Below are 25668 nucleotides of genomic sequence, written 5' to 3' on the forward strand. Positions count from 1 at the left end.
TAATATGTGATGGTCGCTAAGAAACCAGCACCCTGTTTTGTAACCTTTGCCCTCATGAGAAAAATAATCGGGTGGAGTGGAAAACGATACTGCGGAATTGCTGGTCACCATTTTGCCTCCCACTGAAGACTTGTTATTCTCCCCCCACTGTCTGTTTAAAAATGCATTGAACCGATCAGTGATGAATGTAAGAAATTATCATACTTTATATATTTTTTTGCAGTAATGTTATTAAAACCTGGGTTAAGATGTATACAGACAGTATGAAAATGAATGAAATGAAATGAAAATCACTTATTGTCACAAGTAGGCTTCAATGAAGTTACTGTGAAAAGCCCCTAGTCACCACATTCCAGCGCCTGTTCGGGGAGGCTGTTACGGGAATTGAATCGTGCTGCTGGCCTGCCTTGGTCTGCTTTCAAAGCCAGCGATTTAGCCCTGTGCTAAATAGCCCCTATATGTATGACATTCGCTGATTTGCAGGTGAAATATTCTGTTTTCGAGATCATGAGAACAATTTACTTGTTTATAGATAGCTAGCTAATGCAATATTGTTTAGGTTTGAAGGACCCCAGGGGTGTAGATAATTTATGAAGCAAGATTGTTTTTGGTCCTGGCTAAACAATTCAAGGGACATCTCGTGCAAAGAGACCGAAGAATGCCTTATGCTTTGGGTACAGATGATGTAGTTAATGGGAGAAGCCTGATTTGTCTGAGAAGTCAGTTGGTCCTAGACTCTCATCCGAACAGAGGTGGTTCAGTTTGGTCTGGAAAGATTCTGCACAGTATGTGGAAACGTGGTTGTTAACTTTATTCATGAGTGGTATTTGAAATACATTGTTTTGCTTCATTGGAATATAGTGGCAGGTTTAGGAAGTAAGTTAAGGTTTTCTTTTTCCTTTTTGCTTAATAATTATTGTAACTTAACTGTAAAGCTATTTCTTTGTTGCTAATGTGGTTAATTCTGTGTTTTAACATAATAGACACCTGTGGGTCAGTGTTATCACTCCTGTGGTGCAGTAACATTTCCTCGCAGTGTTACAAATTGAAAATAGTTGGGTTATTGTTCGGGATCCTAACAGATGCCTAAATTGATGAGGGTTCTTTTCTTGGCAGGCAATTCGATACGGTACGAGTGTTGACCGACTGCGTCGGCAGGTACAACAGTTTCTGAAGGAAGGCTTCCTGAGGGAAGAGTATGTCCTGGATCACATCCCTAAACTACTGAATTGCCTGCGGGATTGTAATGTGACAATTCGCTGGCTGATGCTTCACACTGCAGAATCGGGTAAATGTGAGAAAGCATGTTTAAGGCCAAGGGCAGTTGCGATTTAAATAATTGTTTTGGGACCCTTACGAGCAGTGCATTATTTATAGTGTCCAATACCGACCTGATTTTCTTCTAATGGCCAAGTGCACAAGTCTCTCAAAAATAAACACTCGGAGGAGAAAATTTATATTGAAGGATAAATACGTAAATGAGATAAGCATTGATAAAATATTGTGCAATATAAATGAATGCCGAGACCTTTAGATTTCCTCTTTTTGGGAGAGCAAAGATAATTTTTCATTTAATGTAATTGTTGTTAAAGCATGATCATAGAACCATAGCATGGTTGCAGCACTGAAGGAGGCCACTCGGCCTATCATGCCTGTGCTGGATATCTGCAATAGCAACTCAACTAGTCCCACTCCCTGTAGCTTTGCAAATCTTTTCCCAGGTGCAGAATTCGGTGAGCAATCACATTGGGTTCTCAATTGCAGTTTGCCCAAATCTTTGGAGGTCCCAACACTCCCTCTGAACTTGAACCACCTTTGTGTTGCCACCTGGGTGTAGAAAGGAGAAGCTTGATATGCTGCGATTCCCACAGTCCCTGGTTTATTGTGTAGCCCGACCTGCTGTGTAAGCCTGCTATTCTGCCCTTGCGCAGACTTGGCCGTCGGACGTGATCATGCCAGCGCTATTGTGTTCTGCAGAAACTGCTGGAGCAATACGCGTTGTTGACCCAGTCTTGAAGGTAGTTGGGAAACCCTAGTTTTAAAAAAAACAACAACTCTGGTTCCCCTGGGTACCAGTTCAACAAACCTGGCAGATTCATGTTTAATGTGTCACTGCGCAGTTGTGCGGGACCTCTACTTGAAGGGAGAAGATCAACATTAAAAAAAGCTTTGGTCAAGGCCGATGATGAAAACTGTTTCTGAAAGGCCATTTCAGCCAATATATAGAAAATAGTTTGTCCACTTTCCCTAGGCTGGATTTGCACGTAGCTTTTCGAAATCCCAGCAATGTGGGAGCATTTTTGTAAACTACTGTGCTAATCAGTTGATCTCGATTGCTTCAGTTTCAAATAATGCAACGCAGTTACGGTTTTATTTCTTTATGCACTGCACACAGCCATTGTTTTCAATGAATGTTTCCTTATTAGTCATGTGATGTGGGTGTCTTTGGCCTTTATTGCCCATCCCCAATTGCCCTTGAACGGGCCATGCTGAGCTGTCTCCGAACCCACAACTGTCCATGTGATAAAGGCACTCCCACAGTGCTGTATGGTAGGCAGCTCCAGGATCTTGACCCAGTGACAATGAAGGAACAATGATATCGTTCCAATTCAGGATCGTGACTCAGAGGAGCATTTGTAGGTGCTGGTGTTTCCATGCATCTGCTAACCTTGTCTTTCTAGGTGGTAGACGTCGCAGGTTTGGGTAGGCGCAATTAAAGGAACCTTGGCGAGTTGCTGCAATGCATCTTGTAGATGGCGCGGTCACCGTACGTTGACGGTGGAGGGAGTGAATGTTTAAGGTGGGGGGGGCTTTTTAGTCGCGGATGGTTTTGAGCTGTTGAATGTTCTTGTTGGAGCTTCACTCGTCTTGGCAAGTGGGAAGTGTCCTATCACATTCCTGGCTTGTGCCTTTTAGATGGTAAACAGGCTTTGGGGAGTCTGGAAATGAGTTACTTGCTGCAGAATTCCCAGCTTCTGACCTGCTCTTGTAACCACAGTATTTATATGGCTGGATCGGTTAAGTATCTGGCCTGTTGTAACTCCCAGGTTGCTAATGGTGGAGAGTGGTAGTGCGGTTGAATGTCAACATTCTTTGCTTGAATACATTTTTGTTTTCCTTTTGTTACAGTGTATGATCCAAACAACAAGCGTTTGCGCCAGATTAAAGATCAGATTTTCATCGACTCGAAATACAATTCCAAAACCCTTTTCCAGCTCTTGTTGGACAGTGCTCAGTTTGAGTTTGTTTTGAAGGAGGTATGCTACTTTTGTCCTTGGGTTTTGTTTCTTTAAATAACACTTTAGAACTTGCAAGGAGTAAGTTAAAGGATTGGATAGCGTAGATGTTTAGTCTCGTGGGATAGCATAGCACAAGGGAGGGTTACTAAACTTCTCTCAGCAGTCCGTAATGAAGGAGCAGAGGTCTATCTTTTCTCAGTTTTGGATTTATTCACCAAGTGAAACGTGACAAATGTACAGCTCCTAAGTTTACAACAATCCACCGCCAGTGTTAATCAGTGTCTCTTTATATTCATTGGATTTAATTGCCCTCTTGCATCTGAAATGAGATTTGAACTCTTGTCTCAGGGGCATTCACCCAGTCTCTCTCTCGTACAATCAAATGAACATGTTAACTAATTAACAACCCCTTTTAAAGGGGGTTTTGCAACTAAAACAAAAATAACAAAGGAACCTCATCAAATCAAAATAACATTCCCGGGACAGATGATGCATTCCAGCCCCGGAATGGTGATTCTTTATATTCTTTTCCATGCAGCAATAAAACAAATAAACTAATCAAGTTGACAGCCTATGAACAGATAAGCATCTCTTTTAGATGTACATAAATAATTTTCTCACCCCCTCCCCTCCTGTATACACTTTTATACCATTAACAAGATTCACCTTAAATTCAGAACTAGGCCATTCAGGGGAGATGTCCTGTGACATTTCTTCACACACGGGGCAATGGAAATTTGGAGCTCTTTACCCTGAAATCCTGTTCATATTGTGTCAATTAAAAATTTCAATTCTCAGATTGATTGATATATTTTTGTTGGGCAAGGGTATCAATGGCGAGGGAATCAATTCCGATAATGGGAATTGTGGTATTGATCAGCCATTATTGATGCAATAGGCTCTTGGGCCTCAGTGGCCTCCTCCTGATTCGATGTCCCTACTAGCATTGACCATCTGTGAAGTTGGACCTGGCTATTGTTTCTTCAGTGAACAACATGGCTACCATCCCAGCCTGGGCGCTATGTGTTTCTCTGTGGGTCCCGCAGTTTTTCTTTTGTCTTCTTTTTGTGGTGCTCGTTGAGTGACATGCGTTTTCATTTATTGATTTAGATGTTTAAGCAAATGCTGTCAGAAAAACAAGCCAAATGGGAAAGTTATCAGAAAGAGGGATCTGAGAGAATGACTGAACTGGCTGAGGTGTTCTCCGGAGTAAAGCCACTCACCAGAGTGGAAAAAAACGGTATGTGATTAGCACTAGGGTTGCACCATGCATATGTGCAACATCCAGCCACATTCTGTTAGTGTCTGGTTTTGCAATCGATTTGAGTTGAAGCCTGGTTGAAATATTCAAACTCTTTGCCAAATACAGAGAAAATAATGGTGTTTCCTCCCTCTGCTGATGAGTATTATTATTATTATTGGTTTATTTCATTAGGTAAATTCAGGTCTTGATTAAGCAGAGACTCTGGTACTCTGTCGTAGTATGTCACTGAACTCTGGAAGCAATATGGATGTCTCTCATCCTTCCTTCGCCCTCTTTGTCTCTCTCTCTGCCTTGCCCACGCTGTCTTTGTCTCTCTCTCTCTCTCTCTCTCTCTCTCTCTCTCTCTCTCGCCTGCACCCTCTTTGTCTCCCTCAGACTAAAGGGATGAACCTTTAAAACAGAGATGAGAAGGAATTTCTTCAGCCAGAGGGAGGTGAATCTGTGGAACTCTTTGCCGCAGAAGGCTGTAAAGGCCAAATCACTGAGTGTCCTTAAGACAGAGGTAGATAGGTTCTTGATTAATAAGGGGACCGGGGTTATGGGGAGAAGGCAGGAGAATGGGGTTGAGAAAATATCAGCCATGATTGAATGGCGGAGCAGACTCAATGGTCTTATGGTCTAAGAAGGCTGAGGCAGCTAAAGGGCACTACAGAATGGCAAATTTGCTGATTGGAGGAGGGGGGGGGAATGAAATTTTAGTGGGGCACATATATAGTGTAGATTAAGTTGTTCTTAAGGGGGCCGATAAAGAGGGCATGGGTACTCGCACACCTTAAGAAACTTAAGGCAGATGTGGTTATGTTACAGGAAACGCACCTGAAACTGATAGACCAGGTTAGGCTACGCAAAGGATGGGTGGGGCAGGTGTTCCATTCAGGGCTAGATGCGAAAAACAGGGGGGTGGCTATATTAGTGGGGAAGCGGGTAATGTTCGAGGCAAAGACTATAGTGGCGGATAACTGGGGCAGATACGTGATGGTGAGTGGCAAACTACAGGGGGAGACGGTGGTTTTGGTAAACGTATATGCCCCGAACTGGGATGATGCCAATTTTATGAGGCGGATGCTAGGACGCATTCCGGACCTAGAGATGGGAAAGCTGATAATGGGGGGAGATTTTAATACGGTGTTGGAACCAGGGCTGGATAGGTCGAAGTCCAGGACTGGAAGGAGGCCGGCAGCAGCCAAGGTACTTAAAGATTTTATGGAGCAGATGGGAGGTGTAGACCCGTGGAGATTTAGCAGACCTAGGAGTAAGGAGTTCTCGTTTTTCTCCTATGTCCATAAAGTCTACTCGCGAATAGACTTTTTTGTGCTGGGAAGGGCATTGATCCCAAAGGTGAGGGGAACGGAGTATACGGCTATAGCCATTTCGGATCACGCTCCACACTGGGTAGACTTGGAGATAGGGGAGGAAACAGGAGGGCGCCCACCCTGGCGAATGGACATGGGACTAATGGCAGATGAGGGGGTGTGTCTAAGGGTGAGGGGGTGCATTGAAAAGTACTTGGAACTCAATGATAATGGCGAGGTCCAGGTGGGAGTGGTCTGGGAGGCGTTGAAGGCGGTGGTTAGAGGGGAGCTGATATCAATAAGGGCACATAAAGGGAAGCAGGAGAGTAAGGAACGGGAGCGGTTGCTGCAAGAACTTTTGAGGGTGGACAGACAATATGCGGAAGCACCGGAGGAGGGACTGTACAGGGAAAGGCAAAGGCTACATGTAGAATTTGACTTGCTGACTACGGGCACTGCAGAGGCACAATGGAGGAAGGCACAGGGTGTACAGTACGAATATGGGGAGAAGGCGAGCAGGTTGCTGGCACACCAATTGAGGAAAAGGGGAGCAGCGAGGGAAATAGGGGGAGTGAGGGATGAGGAAGGAGAGATGGAGCGGGGAGCGGAGAGAGTGAATGGAGTGTTCAAGACATTTTATTAAAAATTATATGAAGCTCAACCCCCGGATGGGAGGGAGAGAATGATGGGCTTCTTGGATCGGCTGGAATTTCCCAAGGTAGAAGAGCAGGAAAGGGTGGGACTGGGAGCACAGATCGAGGTAGAAGAAGTGGTGAAAGGAATTAGGAGCATGCAGGCGGGAAAGGCCCCGGGACCGGATGGATTCCCAGTCGAATTCTATAGAAAATATGTGGACTTGCTCGCCCCGGTACTGACGAGGACCTTTAATGAGGCAAAGGAAAGGGGACAACTGCCCCCGACTATGTCTGAAGCAACGATATCGCTTCTCTTAAAGAAGGAAAAGGACCCGCTCCAATGCAGGTCCTATAGACCTATTTCCCTCCTAAATGTAGATGCCAAGATCCTGGCCAAGGTAATGGCAATGAGAATAGAGGAATGTGTCCCGGGGGTGGTCCACGAGGACCAAACTGGGTTTGTGAAGGGGAGACAGCTGAACACGAATATACGGAGGTTGTTAGGGGTAATGATGATGGCCCCACCAGAGGGGGAAACGGAGATAGCAGTGGCGATGGATGCCGAGAAAGCATTTGATAGAGTGGAGTGGGATTATTTGTGGGAGGTGTTGAGGAGATTTGGTTTTGGAGAGGGGTATGTTAGATGGGTGCAGCTGTTGTATAGGGCCCCAATGGCGAGCGTGGTCACGAATGGACGGGGATCTGCATATTTTCGGCTCCATAGAGGGACAAGGCAGGGATGCCCTCTGTCCCCATTATTGTTTGCACTGGCGATTGAGCCCCTGGCGATAGCGTTGAGGGGTTCCAAGAAGTGGAGGGGAGTACTTAGAGGAGGAGAAGAACACCGGGTATCTTTGTATGCAGACGATTTGCTACTATACGTGGCAGACCCGGCGGAGGGGATGCCAGAAATAATGCGGATACTTGGGGAGTTTGGGGATTTTTCAGGGTATAAATTGAACATGGGGAAAAGTGAGTTGTTTGTGGTGCATCCAGGGGAGCAGAGTAGAGAAATAGAGGACCTACCGTTGAGGAAGGTAACAAGGGACTTTCGTTACCTGGGGATCCAGATAGCCAAGAATTGGGACACATTGCATAGGTTAAATTTAACGCGGTTGGTGGAACAAATGGAGGAGGATTTCAAGAGATGGGATATGGTATCCCTGTCACTGGCAGGGAGGGTGCAGGCGGTTAAGATGGTGGTCCTCCCGAGATTCCTCTTTGTGTTTCAGTGCCTCCCGGTGGTGATCACGAAGGCTTTTTTTAAAAGGATTGAAAAGAGCATCATGGGTTTTGTGTGGGCCGGGAAGACCCCGAGAGTGAGGAAGGGATTCTTACAGCGTAGCAGGGATAGGGGGGTGCTGGCACTACCGAGCCTAAGTGAGTATTATTGGGCCGCTAATATTTCAATGGTGAGTAAGTGGATGGGAGAGGAGGAGGGAGCGGCATGGAAGAGATTAGAGAGGGCGTCCTGTAGGGGGACTAGCCTACAGGCTCTGGTGACAGCCCCATTGCCGTTCTCACCGAGGAACTACACCACAAGCCCGGTGGTGGTGGCTACACTGAAGATTTGGGGACAGTGGAGACGGCATAGGGGAAAGACTGGAGCCTTGGGGGGGTCCCCGATAAGAAACAACCATAGGTTTGCCCCGGGGGGAATGGATGGGGGATATGGAATGTGGCAAAGAGCAGGAATAACGCAACTGAAAGATCTGTTTGTGGATGGGAGGTTCGCGAGTCTGGGAGCGCTGACCGAGAAATATGGGTTGCCCCAAGGGAATGCATTCAGGTATATGCAACTGAGGGCTTTTGCGAGGCAACAGGTGAGGGAATTCCCGCAGCTCCCGACACAAGAGGTGCAGAACAGAGTGATCTCAAAGACATGGGTGGGGGATGGTAAGGTGTCAGATATATATAGGGAAATGAGGGACGAAGGGGAGACTATGGTAGATGAACTAAAAGGGAAATGGGAAGAAGAGCTGGGGGAGGAGATCGAGGAGGGGCTGTGGGCAGATGCCCTAAGCAGGGTAAACTTGTCGTCCTCGTGTGCCAGGCTAAGCCTGATTCAGTTTAAGGTATTACACAGGGCGCATATGACTGGAGCACGGCTCAGTAAATTTTTTGGGGTGGAGGATAGGTGTGCGAGGTGCTCGAGAAGCCCAGCGAATCATACCCATATGTTTTGGTCATGCCCGGCACTACAGGGGTTTTGGATGGGGGTGACAAAGGTGCTTTCAAAAGTAGTAGGGGTCCGGGTCGAACCAAGCTGGGGGTTGGCTATATTTGGGGTTGCACAAGAGCTGGGAGTGCAGGAGGCGAGAGAGGCCGATGTTTTGGCCTTTGCGTCCCTAGTAGCCCGGCGCAGGATATTGCTAATGTGGAAAGAAGCCAAGCCCCCGGGGGTGGAGACCTGGATAAATGACATGGCGGGGTTTATAAAGCTAGAGCGGATTAAGTTCGTCCTAAGGGGGTCGGCTCAAGGGTTCACCAGGCGGTGGCAACCGTTCGTCGAATACCTCGCAGAAAGATAGATGGAATGGAAAAAAGAAGGCAGCAGCCCAGGATCGGGGGGGGGGGGGGGGGGGGGGACCAGAAGGACTCTCAGGGTTGTTAATATATACTGTATAATATGTATAGGTCGTTGCTACAGATAATTATATATTGGACTGTTAAATTATATTTTTGGAGAGTGTTACTTGTGACAAGGCAGTTGCCAATTAGGGCTAGTTTTCATTTTTGTTATTTATTATTTATTCATTTTTTGTTTATAAAATAGGTCATTGTTATTTGTGTTGTTATAATATTGTGTAAAGGATGCACAATGTACTGTGTTGGTTGACCAAAAATTTTCAATAAAATATTTATTAAAAAAAAAGTTGTTCTTAAGGGCAGCACGGTAGCATTGTGGATAGCACAATTGCTTCACAGCTCCAGGGTCCCAGGTTCAATTCTGGCTTGGGTCACTGTCTGTGCGGAGTCTGCACGTCCTCCCCGTGTCTGCATGGGTTTCCTCCGGGTGCTCCGGTTTCCTCCCACAGTCCAAAGATGTGCAGGTTAGGTGGATTGGCCATGATAAATTGCCCTTAGTGTCCAAAATTGCCCTTAGTGTTGGGTGGGGTTACTGGGTTATGGGGATAGGGTGGAGGTGTTGACCTTGGGTAGGGCACTCTTTCCAGGAGCCGGTGCAGACTCGATGGGCCGAATTGCCTCCTTCTGCACTGTAAATTCTATGATAATCTATGATTAATCTAGGACAAAGGTTCAGCACAACATCGTGGGCCGAAGGGCCTGTTCTGTGCTGTAATTTTCTATGTTCTATAAAAAAAAATGTTAAAAATAGAGACTAGAGAGGCTGTGATGCAGGAACTTGCGTCAGACAACCACATCTTCCTTGTATCCTGACATAAAGGGGTTAGAAGATTCTCCGCAGACGTTGGAGCAGAATTCAAGTTTCAGACGGATATGAGCTTCACAGAGAAGTATCAGTTAACGAGGGAAATTAAGTGTTTGGCACTTTGGCACAAATTGATGGCACTTTTAAACTTTAAATGTTACTGGATGAAGAATTAAGGATGGATTCATCAGAGGTGAAAAATGATGGGAGATTTAGAGACAAAATGCAAGCAGGTTACCCGCCCAACCACCAAAAACAACTTGTTTTCTTTTCATGTCCAAATCCCTCACACCTAAAGTGTTCTAAATTTGGGGGCTTTCTGAAGTGTCCCGCCATGTCCCACTTTCCATCCTGAGTCGGATCTTTATGAAACAAATGTGCGTATAATTTGCTATTGACAGTGCATTGTCTTCATGTTTTGAAGCTTGCAGGTTCACTAATTGCTTGTGCCAGGGCAGCAGTGAATGTCCTGCCTCACGCCCTCATGTCTGCCTTATTCAGTTTTTAAGTTATAGATTTCATAGAATTTACAGTGCAGAAGGAGGCCGTTCGGCCCATCGAGTCTGCACCGGCTCTTGGAAAGAGCACCCTACCCAAGGTCAACACCTCCACCCTATCCCCATAACCCAGTAACCCCACCCAACACTAAGGGCAATTTTGGACACTAAGGGCAATTTAGCATAGCCAATCCACCTAACCTGCACATCTTTGGACTGTGGGAGGAAACCGGAGTGCCCGGAGGAAACCCACGCAGACACGGAGAGAACGTGCAGACTCCGCACAGACAGTGACCCAAGCCGGAATCGAACCTGGGACCCTGGAGCTGTGAAGCAATTGTGCTATCCACAATGCTACCGTGAGATGACTGTGCAATCTTTAGACTGTTTCCCTTTGTGCGTTTATTCATTTATTTTGGATCGCCCCAGCACCGTATGCCACACGTCAGCTGTGAAACGGGTGTGTGAGCATCCCTCAAGACATTGGGCGGGATTCTCAGGCCTCCCAGACGCGTGTTTCTCACCGTTGCTGGCGGCGGGATTCTTTGTTCCCGCCGCTGTTGATGGGAATTGGCTTTGAAGCCACCCCACGCTGCCGGGAAACCCCTGGGCGGCACCAGAGAATCCCGCGGCCAGCAAACGGACCGAGAACCCCGGCCATCCTGTTACACGGTCAAGCATCAGCTGATGTGAAAGCATAACATTTTCACTTGCATTTTGGTTTTCCTCCTTTCCGCAGTACGATTTGGCTCAATAATACCACTAACCCAGGTGCTCTGCTCATGGGGACTTCCAGGTGAAACCCACGAGTTGCCTGTGCACCTCCTCGCCTTACACCCCCTCCCCACCACCCCACACGTTGATCATTTCGCTAATATCTTTGCTGTGTGGTCGAGGGTGTGTGTTTTAACTAGAACATTATCAAAGGTTTAAAAAAAAATGAGTCTCCTGATGTTGCTGTTGAGGAGTATATTTTAGTAACGTCAATGATATTACTGAGAGGCGAGATGCTCAGTTGCCTTTGAGAAATGCCAATCTTGATGTTGCCACGTGGTGGTACTGGGAACGTGAGAAATAGGAGCATTGGGTGGGCCAGGCAGCCCGCTTTGCCATTCAATAAGCTGGGGTAATTGTGGGCTCAACTTTGCTGTCCGTCCACCCACCTCGACCTCTATCCTCAGCCATAGCCCTTGACCTCCTTGCCATTCAAAAATCTGTCTCCCTCAGCCTTGAATATATTCAATGACCCAGACTCCAATGTTCACTGGGTAAGAGGATTCCACAGACTAACGACCCTCTGAGAGAAAGGAAATATTCTTATCTCGATCTTAAATGTGCGATCCCTCATTTTTAAGCTGCGTCCCCAAGTTCTAGACTCCCTCAAAAGGGGGAGACATCCTCCACGTATCCACCCTGCCAAGTTTCCTGAGGACCTAGAATGTTTCAATAAGACCACCTCTCATTCGTCTAATTTCCAATGGGTATAGGCCCAACCTGGGCTGTGTAGCTTTCCTCAAAAGGGAAAGCTGGTGGTCAGTTTTCCCCACAGGTGTGTGGCACAGTGGTTAGCACTGCTGCTTCACAGTACCAGGGACCTGGGTTCAATTCCGGCCTCGGGTGACTGTGGAGCTTGCACGTTCTCCCCCGTGTCTGCGTGGGTTTCCTCCAGGTGCTCCGGTTTCCTCCCATGGTCCAAAGATGGGCAGATAAGGTGGATTGACCATGCTAAATTGACCCTTAGTATCCAGGGATGTGTAGGTTAGGTGGATTGACCATGCTAAATTGACCCCTAGTGTCCAAAGATGTGCAGGTTAGGTGAGGTCACGGGGATAGGGCGGAGGGAGTGGGCCTGGGTGGGGTGCTCTTTCGGAGGGTTGGTGCAGACTTGATGGGCTGTATGGCCGCTGCACTGTAGGGACTCTACATGCCAATGGCTGGTTTAGCGTAGCTCTATCGTGGGAGTTAATCTCTTCGCGCTCACCTGCTGGAGGTCTGTGACGCATGCACATCAGGGGCGAAATTCTCCCGAAATGGCACGATGTCCGCCGACTGGCGCCAATCAGACGGGCATCGCGCCGCCCCAAAGGTGCGGAATGCTCCGCATCTTTGGGGGCCGAGCCCCAACATTGAGGGGCTAGGCCTGCGCCGGAGGAATCTCCGCCCCGCCAGCTGGTGGAAACGGCCTTTGTTGCCCCGCCAGCTGGGGCGGAAATTACATCCCAAGGCGGCGCATGCGCGGGAGCGTCAGCGGCCGCTGTCAGTTTCCCGCGCATGCGCAGTGGAGGGAGTCTCTTCTGCCTCCGCCATGGTGGAGACCGTGGCGGAGGCGGAAGGGAAAGAGTGCCCCCACGGCACAGGCCTGCCCGCGGATCGGTGGGCCCCGATCGCGGGCCAGGCCACCGTGGGGGCACCCCCCGGGGCCAGATCGCCCCGCGCCCCCCCAGGACCCCGGAGCCCGCCCACGCCGCCTTGTCCCGCCGTTCAAAAGGTGGTTAAATCCACGCCGGCGGGACAGGCAATTTATCGGCGGGACTTCGGCCCATCCGGGCCGGAGAATCGCGCGGGGGGGCCCGCCAACCGGCGCGGCGCGAATCCCGCCCTCGCCGAATCTCCGGTGCCGGAGACTTCGGCAACCGGCGGGGGCGGGATTCACGCCAGCCCCCGGCGATTCTCCGACCCGGTGGGGGGTCAGAGAATGACGCCCCTGGGAGGGAGTTTAACATTCTAAAGATGTCACAATCATCTCTAATATATAATTTAAAAACTTAATAAAGCAGACATGGAGGCATGAGGTAGGACAGTCATTGATGTATGTTTATGTTTTATGGCGATGCAACACAATCGATATCCTCGCAAACACATTTTTTTTTTTGTTGCTGTCAGAAAATCTGCAGGCCTGGTTTCGGGAGATCTCGAAGCAGATTTCCTCCTTGAATTACGAAGACTCTACTGCAGCCGGGAGGAAGACGGTGCAGTTAATCCAGGCTTTGGAAGAGGTGAGATGAGTCTAGAGCTTCGAACAAAATTAAAGTCTGCAAGATCGAATGGAAATTTAGCGAAAAAGTCTTGGAACGCAGGCCCACGCCCGAGACTATCACTAAAATCATTTTGTCTCAACGCGAAGAAATTGAAAATGAGTAATATTATGTTGCGCTTCAGAACAATTGTTTTGCAGCCGTTTTAGAACGAAAACACCAGCCGAAGCCACTTGGATGAAGGATTTACTTGTCAATGAGTTAGGCGATGTGTATTTAAACCACACGAGCCAGTTTGATCATAGATCGTAGAATTTACAGTGCAGTAGGAGGCCATTCGGCCCATCGAGTCTGCACCGGCTCTTGGAAAGAGCACCCTACCCAAGATCAACACCTCCACCCTATCCCCATAACACAGTAATCCCACCCAACACGAAGGGCAATTTTGGACACGAAGGGCAATTTATCATGGCCAATCCACCTAACCTGCACATCTTTGGACTGTGGGAGGAAACCGGAGCACCCGGAGGAAACCCACGCAGACACGGGGAGGATGTACAGACTCCGCTCAGACAATGACCCAAGCCGGAATCGAACCTGGGACCCTGGAGCTGTGAAGCAATTGTGCTATCCACAATGCTACCGTGCTGCCCCGTGTTTGCGGAGTGTCCTGGCTGAGAGTCTTATTCCAGGTTGGAGTATTGAGAATCTGTTGTCTCGTCTCAAACCATCAAGTCACATTGGGCCCTTTTTCATTGTGGAGATGTTTCCCTCATGCCAGACCCCGTGGAGAACCGGACGGTTTTATTGAGTGGCCCAGTGGTGACTCACTGAACCAGGAAGAAGTGAGAAGGACGGTTCTCCCGATGGTCAGGAGCATTCTGTAGTCAGCTCAATTCAGGAAAGAAAGCAGTAAAACGTGGAAATGAAGAGTGCCTGTAAAAACCCGTCAAAACTGGTCTTCTACACCTTAAAATGGAACTGATTCTCACTGGGATATGAATGTTTTGTACTGTTTCTTTCCTTCTGGGGGGTGGTGTTTGATTATGTACACCACTCTGTTAAAGCAGTTTAGCAATTACTGTCCACCCCTGTCCGACTAAACTCTTGCCGTCTGCATTCTCATTTTCGTTTCATTCATTTTGATTTCATTCATTTCAAGAAGATTAGAGACCCAAAGGTGAGGGCACATTTGAAAGGCAGTGAATCAAGTTCACATCACAAAGGGATCCTGTTGTTGCACCTCGAGATTATTTTATTGTATAATTTGAATTTTATGGGCCCACTTCTGAATATAGGGCAGGCAGACTTCTCAGCGTGATAACAAATACTCCTGCACTCAAGATATCCAAGGCAAGAACTGATGACGTTAAATTCCTCAAAGTTGTTTCAAAACTCCTTTTTGCTTCTCCGGACCATGCACCGATTACCTCTTTCCAGGCCTCTGTCACTGTCAATGGGGAGATCAAACAATTTACAATATCTGTCCTAAGATTACTCTAAGATTCAGGGCAAGTGTGAGGCACATGTAAGTTGACAGGCGAACGTTTGTCAGATGCACCCCGCTACACAGATGACAGATGCGACCAAAACAGATTCCATGGATTTCTCAACACCCCACTCCGAGGTTTGTCAGATTGTGAACCAACCAATCTCACTGAAAAGTTGTCTTTCTCACGAGGGTTTCCAATCACATGTGAAGCTCCCGCCTTGGAAATTCTCCCCAAAGAATCACTCCCACTCGGATGGCTACAACAATGGTGAACTTTGCAGGATATCAATCTTGCCTTCAGAGATTCCTTTCTCCTGGACCTCCGAATACACTCGAGCGTCACCTTCCAAGCCACAATTTCAGATCGTCACTGTTCCAAAGGGGTACTTCTGCCCCGACAGACGACAGCGAGGGGTTACCTGCCTTTGTGGACCTTCCGGGCTTCTCTTGAGCCCACCTGACTTAGAGTCTGCTCCCTGCAGCTTTCTCTAATTGGAGGCTGGGTCTCCTTTTCTTAACTTCGCTGGCACCTGGCCCTTTCTCCTGTCTCTTGTCCCTTACATTTGGGATGTTTTTATGTCTGACCAAAAAACCGATTCCAACCCTTGTTCACCGACCCTTGAACTGACCAGGTGGTCTATCAAAACACTCCGACACTCGGTGTTACTAAGAAGGAATCAGTGGTACAATGTCCACAGAGTGCTAATTTAGCACACAGATAAGATGTCTTAAAACATATCCAAGGGAAGAGAAAGGTGGAGATGAAATATTTCAGAAAAGCGGTTACATTGCATCAGACTTATTTCATGAATTTATTTCAGCTGCTGAGGTCAGACTAAAGTTTTAAAATCCTATTTTGTATCTAGCCATACACATATACCTGTTGCTATAAGTTAATAAATCTATCTAAGGTGCTATCAAATATCCTGAAATGGATGATTTTGAGGAATCTGGGGCATAGCTGAGATATTAGCATTCTTGAAGGTTAAAATAAAGTCCTAACTTTCAGATATCTCTCGTCCCTACAATGCTAACGCTAACAGTTTTGGAATTTCTTGAAACAGGTCCAAGAATTCCACCAGCTGGAATCAAATTTGCAGATCTGCCAGTTCCTGGCGGATACTCGCAAATTTCTCCATCAAATGATTCGCACCATCAACATCAAAGAGGAGGTCCTCATCACCATGCAGATTATCGGGGACCTGTCGTACGCCTGGCAGCTTATTGACAGGTAAGATTATTCTAGCATCGTGAGAGAGGCCTTGAAATCCTGACATTAAATGTTACACGTTGGTGCAAGACCCCCCACGTTGCCCTCAAATTGCTGTGGATAAGGGAGAAAGTGTCCCCCTCTTCCCTTGTGAAAGGATCAAGAGAGCAGATTTAAAATAATTTGCAAAGGAAGAAAAAGCAGCCTGAGGGGAAAACCTTTTCACGCAGCGAGTGGTTAGAATCTGGAATGCACAGAGCGGCATGTGGCGCGGTGGTTAGCACAGCTGCCGACGACGCAGAGGGCCCGGGTTCGAATCTGTCACTCTCCGTGTGGAGTTTGCACACTCTCTGCATGGGTTTCACCCCCACAACCCAAAAGATGTGCAGGTTAGGTGGATTGGCCACGCTAAATTGCCCCTTGATTGGAAATTAAAATAATTGGGTCCGCTAAGTTTATTTTTTTTTTAAAAAGAATCTGGAATGCACTGCCCAAAAGTGTGGTTCAGTCGAGGCATTAGAAAGGAAATTCGATTGTTTTCTGCAGGAAGAATGTGCAGCGTTACAGCGAAAATGGCAGAAGGTGAAATGCGCTTTCAGAGAGCGTGTGCGGGAACGAAGGGCTTGAATGGCCTCCTGCGCAGTAACAATCCTGTGATTCTGTACAAATCCTCTGTTGGCTTAAAGGTATCCGGGATATCCTCCGTTTGCTGCGTCAGGATAGTTAAACCCATCCTGCTTCTGTTGTGAACAGTCTGCCCAGCTGAAGCTGCAGTTGAATCCTTTTGAGTGTAGAACACCTTTCCCTGCTGTCACAGTTCACTGATGTCCCATGTTCACCGCTGTTCACCGCTTGGGTCACTGCCTGTGCGGAGTCTGCACATCCTCCCCGTGTCTGCGTGGGTTTCCTCCGGGTGCTCCGGTTTCCTCCCACAGTCCAAAGATGTGCAGGTTAGGTGGATTGGCCATGATAAATTGCCCTTAGTGTCCAAAATTGCCCTTAGTGTCCAAAATTGCCCTTAGTGTTGGGTGGGGTTACTGGGTTATGGGGATAGGGTGGAGGTGTTGACCTTGGGTAGGGTGCTCTTTCCAAGAGCCGGTGCGGACTCGATGGGCCGAATGGCCTCCTTCTGCACTGTAAGTTCTATGATACTCTATGGAAATTGAGTCTGAGCAGGACACAGCTTCCCCGGTTTGATGGTCAGCAACGTGGAAGCACAACAGATGACGTGAAATACGTACAACTTAATCAAATGAGTTGAATGGATGGAATTGGGTGCAGTTAGCAGGTGGCACAATTGGCCAACTTTGCATTGACAGCTAAAAATCCCAAGCATAAATCATTTGTACCTCACCCCGGCGCCAACGAGGACATGCGCCGTGGCGCTGGCGCCAACGCGCCGTGGACTCCTTCAATGCGCCGGCCCCGACGCAACATGGCACAGGGCTACGGGCTGGCATGTAGGAAAGGAGGCCCCCAGCCACAGAGGCCACGTCGGAGGCCCCCCCCCCACAGGCCGCCACACGACCCTTACACGCCGAGGTCCCGCTGGCCCAGAGCAGGTTAGGGCGGCGGCGGCGGGACTCGGCGTCATCCGGGCCGGAGAATCGGCGGGCCGGCCGCGTAGAGCGGCCCGCGACCGGCGCCGCGCCAACCACGCCGACGCCAATTGCCCGCACTGCGGAGAATCGCGTGCCGGCGTCGGGGCGGCATTGGCCCCTACGTGGGGATTCTCCGGCCCGGCGCGGCGCTGTGAGAATCCCGCCCAAGGTAACTCATTCCACGGAAGACTTTTTGGCTAAATGGGCAGAACTAGCCAGATACGTTTAACAAATTGGAGTACGCTAACTGCAGTGACATTGCCAAAGCTGCTTTTTGAATAGGTCTCTGTCATCACGCAGCATCCCAGAGCTTCCCTTGCAGGCCGAGCACAATTTGGTCCTTTTACGGTACTCCGTGTAATATTGTGAGGTCGCGTGGGACGATAGCCACAACAGTTTATTACAGAGATCTTTGGCAGCTCTTGCACACCATGCCTGTAGCCACACTGGTGAGATCTCCCGCCCAGCCACTCCATCACTTCCAATGCACAGGCCATGGTACCATGCCTGTAGCCACACTGGTGAGATCTCCCGCCCAGTCACTCCATCACTTCCAATGCACAGGCCATGGTACCATGCCTGTAGCCACACTGGTGAGATCTCCCGCCCAGCCACTCCATCACTTCGAATGCACAGGCCATGGTAATATAGGCATGACTACACATTCCACATCCTGCTTGCCTGGCCCTGCAGTAGCTAAAGATCCTGTGCACTTGGCACAACTGAAGAAAATTACACAGGTTGTTGGTTCAACTTATTGATAATGGAAAAGTGGAGTAGATATCCTGAATGCCTTGTACCCTCTCAAATGTCTCGAGTGTGGTTATGACACACAGATCATGAATGCTACAAGTTTCCAATAAAATGTGAAACTTCGGCAATGCCTGTTGGAATTGCTCAACGCTCCAAAGATTGAAATCAAAATAATGAACTGTTTTTGGAGGTCAAAGGTTGAGCCTCATGCATTTAACCCCTGAACTCTCTATCATCATTTCTGTTCATGCAGTTGGTTTCTCCATTGACTCCAGTTAATACTTGCTTCAATTTTTGTCTTTCATTTACGTCTATCAAGCCTGTGTCTAGGCTGTGACTAACATATAATGGTCCTTATCCACAGCTACACGACTATCATGCAGGAAGAAATCCGAGTCAGCCCTTTCATGGTCACCAAACTTAAAGCAACATTTTTGAAGGTGAGTGGGAAGGAGTCCGAAAGCGGTAGAGACCAGAAATGGTTAAATTATTGAACAAGATGAACGAGTGGGTGATTAATTGGCAATAAGCTTGCCCGAAAATAGTTGTCGCTAGATTCCTCTGACTGGGTCACCAGGAAGTCCCATTCCGTGTCATTATGCTGCCAGCAATCTTGGGAATGACAGGAATTTGATTAATTTTAGCTGAAAGTCGAAACCCCTCTCATCCTTTAACATTGATTTTCATTTGATTGCTCTGACTTTTACAGTCGGCAACAGTTGACAAAGCGAGCAGATGTTTCTGCTGTTTTATCCAAATATTGAGGGGGCACAGGTTTAAGGTGCGAGGGGTAAGGTTTAAGGTGCGAGGGGCAAGGGTTAGAGGAGATGTACGAGGCAAGTTTTTTTACACCGAGGGTAGTGGGTGCCTGGAACTCGCTGCCGGAGGAGGTGGTGGAAGCAGGGACGATAGTGACGTTTAAGGGGCATCTTGACAAATACATGAATAGGATGGGAATAGAGGGATATGGACCCTGGAACTGTAAAAGACTTTAGTTTAGTCGGGCAGCATGGTCGGCACGGGCTTGGAGGGCCGAAGGGCCTGTTCCTGTGCTGTACTTTTCTTTGTTCTTTGAGAGGAAAGATTTCTGCTCACATTCTCCCTCGGTCGCTGGGGCAAAGCAGTTAATGTCTGAAGTGAGTTTCCCTGCCTCCATTTTCAACTTTCTATTCCCAACTGCACCACCACTGTGTTGGCAACATTCAATTCCTTCATCTAAGGCCCACTGCCACCCACACGGGGCATCTAAAGATGGGAAATAAATGTTGGCTTTGCCCATGATGCCTGCATCCTTGAGAATTATTTCTTCTTTTTAAAAATGCTTTTGAAAGTCAAACGAATGAATATTGTCAATGGGTCTGAGGTTATTTGATTTAATCAGGTTTTATAATGGTGGATAATTCATTGTGTTATTTCAGTTGGCATCAGCGCTCGACCTTCCACTCATGCGAATAAATCAAGCCAATAGCCCTGACCTTCTTAGTGTGTCACAGTATTATTCTGGAGAGCTTGTAGCCTACGTTAGAAAGGTGAGTCTTGTGAGCTCGAATGAATAGCCACTTTGAGGTATTGCATTATGTTAGTTTGCATTTCGGATGCAGAGCTGCACATTTGTGTTTCCCTCTGAACGTTTCCCACCACTGAAATTCTCTCATCTGTAATCACCCCTTCAGTCTCACCATCTCCCTTGATGCCTCCTTTGATTTTAATCAACCATTGACCTGCCTTCAGCCACTTCCTTATTACCTTCAATGCAATTCTACTTTTCTTTCCCTTCAGGCCTTCCCTTCCATCCCCCTGTCCCTCTCATTTGAATTTGTCACAATGACTCGCTGCTGTTGATAATGCTTATCTGCTCCATCAATGCTTTTGTGCCAGTGTGGTTGCCATCTCTGCACTCAACTCTGGGACCATTAACGTAACCACATTTGGTGCACTGCCTTGGCCATCCACCATCAGACCTAGCTTCATCGCATAAAATTCTACTGGACCAGTTTTCTCTCGGCTATAACCGCACACTACTTGATGATCATTCTGGACAGCAAAGTTGACTGCACGCTCCTTTGAGTTTACTATCATCAATCTCCTTATGACCACACTCCCTCAACTCTAACAATATTTGCAAGAACCTTTTGGAATTCTTTTGTCGCTGGTACACCATCAGCCCCTTCTGCACAGTCATTTTCCACTCTAGCCCTGAACCTTCATATTTTTCTCCACTTTTCTCCACCCTCTCAATGCACTCGCTCGCCTACCTCATCTTCCCACTGTGCTCAGTGACATTCTCGTTCAAGTCCTTACTGATCACCTTCCGTTCCTGGCCCCCATGCTATCTTATATTACAAATTATTCCAAGAAGGCATCAATTTTGATTCCTGGCACAAATTCCATACTCTCGCTTCTTCCATTCCCCTCCTCGATGGGCTGAATGGCCTGTTTCCGTGCTCTAACTTTTCCGAGGCTCTGTGGGTTGTCATAGGGTGAACCAGACTGTTTTCAGATCCTGCCATCCCATTGGACCCTAGGTCAGAAACTCCATCTCCTCCCCATCACAAAGATCATGGGCTGGATTCTCCCCAAATGGGGCTATGTCCCCACGCCTGCGTAAAAATGCAGGCGTTGCACTCCCGTGTTTCCTGAAAAAAAATACAACCCGATTCACTTACTACCAGGGGGCTAGCAGGGACCTGGAGTGCTTCACGCAGCTTTGGCTTCGGATACGGGCCACGCGCCTCCGGTTCTGCGCATGCGCACGGTGGCGGCCATGCCAAGCGCCATGGCAGACTCTGATCGCAGAGCCCCCCCCACCCCCCCACCCCCCACCCCCCCCACCAGGGCGGCCACAGACTGAGTCCGCAGCCGCCACGCGAGCATCCCGACCGGCCATACGATGTTATTTCCACGCCGTTGGGAACTCGGCCGGTCGGAGTATCGCTGGGCGGGCCTCTGGCAATGGCCTCCCAGCCACGCGGCGTACGGCGTTAATCGCGATCGTGCGGCTATTCGGGGCCCGGAGAATCGCCGGAGCAGCGCCGGGCCTGATTCCGGCGGGAATTTGATTCTCCGCCCCCGTGCCAAACGCGATTTAGCCGCGAGGCTGCGGAGAATCCAGCCCCAATGCACATCCAGCTCGGCAACATTCCCCGCCTTTAACCATCCTTAGTTGTAGCCCATCGCTACTGAAATCCGCACTCCTGGTTTTGTCATCTTGCCTGTTGACCCTGTATCCTCCACCCCCTGTATGCTTTCAGCTCATCCAAAACTCTGCTCCACGTAACCTGTCCCACATCCAGTCGTGATTAACGATCATCCACATCTTTGCAGTCCCACATTCTCAGGTTGAAGTTCTGATCTCTCTTTAAATCACTTCATGGCCTCATTCCCTCATTTGTAACCTTAACAGCCTGTACAACTCAGTCTTTCACCGCACCCACACCCCAGCTTTTAGATGACCCATGAACTTCCTCCTTGTCCCACTATTGGCGACCTGGCTATCAGCTACCTAGATTCTCACCATTCTGGAAGTTTGTGCCTAAACTATTCTATTTTAAAGCTCCTTCTTTGACCAAGATTTTGATCATCTTACCCAACATGTTTCCTTTGGTTCAGTGTCCATTTTCCTCTATGCCTCGGTGAAACACCTTGAGACATTTGCTTATGGGGTAATGTAAATGTAAGTTCTTCTGTTTTTGTTGGTTCAGTAGACACTGGGGGCGGGATTCTCCAATAATGGGGCTATGTCCCCTCCAGCGTCAAAACTCCTACCCCCCCCCCCCCCACCGGTGAAGGATCTCCCCACCTCCCACCAGCGCGGCCATGGACTCCGCAGCTGCCTCCGGCCGTTCCCGACAGGCAAAACATGGTTAGAATCACGCCGTCGGGAACTGGGCCAGTTGTCGTCGGAGAATAGCCGCGTGGGCCTCTGTCAATGGTCCCCTACATGTGCTGCGTAGACCGCGCGATTTGCGTCGATTCTCTGGTCCGGGAGTGGCGTCAACGTCCATTCTCCGCTCCCGTGCCAACCGGGATTTCAGCACGGAGGCTCGGAGAATTCCGCCCTTTATCTCTTCACAGAATCACAAAATTCTTACAGTATAGAAAGAGGCTGTTTGCATTGGCTCTCCAAATGAGCAATTGACCTACTGCCATTTAAAAAAAAATGTATTCTTCCATGGGATGTGGCTTTCGCTGGTAAAAGCCAGCATTTGTTCTCCATCTTCAATTGCCCCTGAACTCTGAGGCTTGCTAGGTCATTTTGGAGGACCGTTGAGTCAACCACATTGCTGTGGGTCTGGACTCACATGTAGGCCAGGCCAGGTAAAGGTGGCAGATTTCCTTCCCAAAAGAGCATTGGTGAGCCAGATGGGCTTTTTACAACAATTAATGATCGATTCATGGTTACTGATAGTGGTTTTGAGTTTATAAATTGAATTTAAATCCCGCCATGGTGGGATTCTCTGCAACCCCCCCCCCCCCCCCCCCCCCCCTCATTGTTCTTTTCAGATAACAGTTTAATTCCCTTTTTGAATGCTTTGATTGAACCTGCCTCTGTCACATTCTCAGGCGCTGCATTTCAGACCCTAACCGACCGCTGTGTGTGTGAAAAAGTTAATTCTCATATCGCTTTTGTTTCTTTTGCCAATTACTTTAAACCTGTGACCTCATGTTCTTGATCCCTTCGGGAGCGAGGACCATTTCTCCCGACCTACTACTCTGTCTAAGCCCCTCACGATTTTGAGTACCGCCATCAGTTCTCCCCTTGGCCTTCTCTCCTCCAAGGAAAACAGTCTTGCAATCTATCTTTGTAACTGAAGTTCCTCATCCCTGGAACCGTTCCCATGAATCTTTTCTGCATCCTCTCCAATGTCTTCACACCCTTCCTACAGTGTGGCACCCAGAACTTACACACTACTCTAACTGAGACCTACCTAGTACAAGTTCAACAGAACCTCCTTGCTATTGTACACTACGCCTCTATTATAAAGACTAAGGTTCTGTATGCTTCGTTAACCCCGCTATCAACCTGTCCTGCCACCTTCAATGACTTGTGCACATATATACCCAGGACCCTCTGCTCTTGCACTCCAGTAGATGTGTACCCTTTATATTATACTGTCTTTCCATGTTCTTCCTACAAAAATGAATCACCTCACGTTTCTCCACATTGAACTTCGACATATCTTGTTCAACATCGTTTCTGTTTACAGTTATACATTTATTTTGTGCTTCATTCCACCAGATTTGTAGTGTTTTGTGTTGGTTCCGTGTTTAACTTGGAATTAAGTCAACCGTTTGAGTTGAATGTTTTAAGCGACACAGTACTGTATTATAAATGGGGAAATCCTCACCTTCAGCCGGGTGCAACTTATCACTGCATAACATTACAGAGGGCACTGGAAAACCTAACCGTATTATTGAAAAGCAATAACAACCCTTTCTGTGTTGCATTGTAGGTTTTGCAGATTATCCCAGAGAGCATGTTTACGTCCTTGGCAAAGATTATCAAGCTCCAAACGCACAACATTATGGAGGTTCCAACTCGACTGGATAAAGACAAGCTGAAGGACTATGCCCAGCTTGGTTCAAGATACGAGGTATGGGGGCGCAGCGGATTGGTCAACGAGTACAATAGCCGCTGACTTGACTGAACGGAATTCATGGCGGGCGGTGCTCGCTCGCTTTGTGTGGATGCAGTGGGCGGAGGCCATTCGAAACTCCTCTCCCATGTGGTGCAGCTTTCCTTTGGGGGGGGGGGGCCTCTGCTATTTTGCCTCGTGCATTTTTTAAAAAATAAATTGTTAAAGGGGCTCAATCTTCATCAAGTGCTGCCAGTTTTATATTTGCTTCACCACATTGCAGGTGTTCTCGTGTTGACTGTGATACATTGATTTTCCAGCTGCTCCTTGGAAGTATAGCCGGTCAGTTTGTCCTGAACACCGTATCCCCTTCAATTAAAACAAAATAATGTATCCGACCCACATACACCTGCACAGCTAGCCCCTCATTTGCCTCGCAGTTCTGCACTGAACTGTTGGTCGACATTATGGGCAAAGGTTCCGTCGTTGTGAATATGCCGCCAGTTGATATGTCAAAAAGAACTTCAAATGGTTTTTATCTTTTTATCATCATTGCTCTTTTCTTTCGTATCCTCTTCACCCAAAGGTTGCAAGACTTACTCACGCAATATCAATTTTTACTGAAGGCATTCTGATGATGAAGACTACCCTTGTTGGCATCATCAAGGCAAGTGAAGACTATTGGAGCTGTGTCTGTGTCCTTATTGAAGATTTAGGGTTATTTTACCTTCGGGGTTTATCAAATATGAAGGCTAATCGTTGCTTGTATTTGACTTATCGTTCAGGCAGACTGCCAGGAGCCAGAAGGGTTATAAATATTTAATTCAACTTCTGCAGGGTACGCTCTTGAATCCATAACTGCACCGTTGGATTGTGCAACAGTAGTGGGAAAGGGAGTATTTATAGATCGCCTCAAAGCAGGGTGGCACAGTGGCTAGCACAGTTGCTTCACAGCTCCAGGGTCCCGGGTTCAATTCCAGCCGTGGGTCACTGTCTGTGTGGAGTCTGCACGTTCTCCCTGCGTCTACGTGGGTTTCTTCCGGGTGCTCCGGTTTCCTCCCACAGTCCAAAGATGTGCGGGTTAGGTGGATTGACCATGCTAAATTGCCAAGGATGTAAACATTCGCTCTGGGATAATCTGCAAAACCTACAATGCAACACAGAAAGGGTTGTTTTGCTTTTAAATAATACGGTTAGGTTTTCCAGTGCCCTCTGTAACCCAAAAAGGTTAGGTGGGGTTACGGGGATAGGGTGGAGGTGTGGGCTTAGGTAGGGTGCCCATTCCAAGGGCTGGTGCAGACGCGATGGGCGAATGGCCTCCTTTTGCACTGTAAATTCTATGATTCTATAAAGATTCTGAACGTAATTAAACCTCAATTTCCCAACAACGAGGAAGCATATCCTGTTTTTGCTCCGTTATTATGAGTTATCATGACAAATAGGTTGAGCTGGGAGAAGCTGGTTTAGATTTGAACCTTGTTGATGGCAAAACAAGGAGCCGTTGAAATAAAAAGTTTGTGTCCACTTTTTCGGAATGAGGCCGTATCCTGTTTGAGTTCTGCTTTACAGTTCCTGACTGTGCCGATTCATAGGCTATTTGTCATGCTGTGCAGAGGACAGAATGCAATCAAGTCTACCCCACACTGTGCCGTCAATTTTGTCAAGTGATTAATTTTCCTTTGCTGTCTTGCAGTGGGGTAAAAGGCACTCTCCCTGACTTCAGGGTGCCCCACTCCAATA

At 47.9% G+C, this 25668-nt stretch overlaps 1 protein-coding gene across 1 annotated transcript in view; it reads left to right on the top strand.

The window, feature by feature from the left end:
- The window catches only part of washc5 (WASH complex subunit 5), an 83964-nt gene that overhangs the window by 31692 nt on the left and 26604 nt on the right, over positions 1-25668 (top strand). Inside the window, 9 exon segments of the mRNA XM_072467033.1 lie at positions 1117-1288; positions 3130-3257; positions 4350-4479; positions 13205-13317; positions 15853-16019; positions 18717-18792; positions 19771-19881; positions 23806-23946; positions 24515-24595. Coding sequence (XP_072323134.1) covers positions 1117-1288; positions 3130-3257; positions 4350-4479; positions 13205-13317; positions 15853-16019; positions 18717-18792; positions 19771-19881; positions 23806-23946; positions 24515-24595 — 1119 coding nt within the window.

This window comes from Scyliorhinus torazame, chromosome 11 (genome assembly GCF_047496885.1).
Source record: "Scyliorhinus torazame isolate Kashiwa2021f chromosome 11, sScyTor2.1, whole genome shotgun sequence".
Lineage (NCBI taxonomy): Eukaryota > Metazoa > Chordata > Chondrichthyes > Carcharhiniformes > Scyliorhinidae > Scyliorhinus > Scyliorhinus torazame.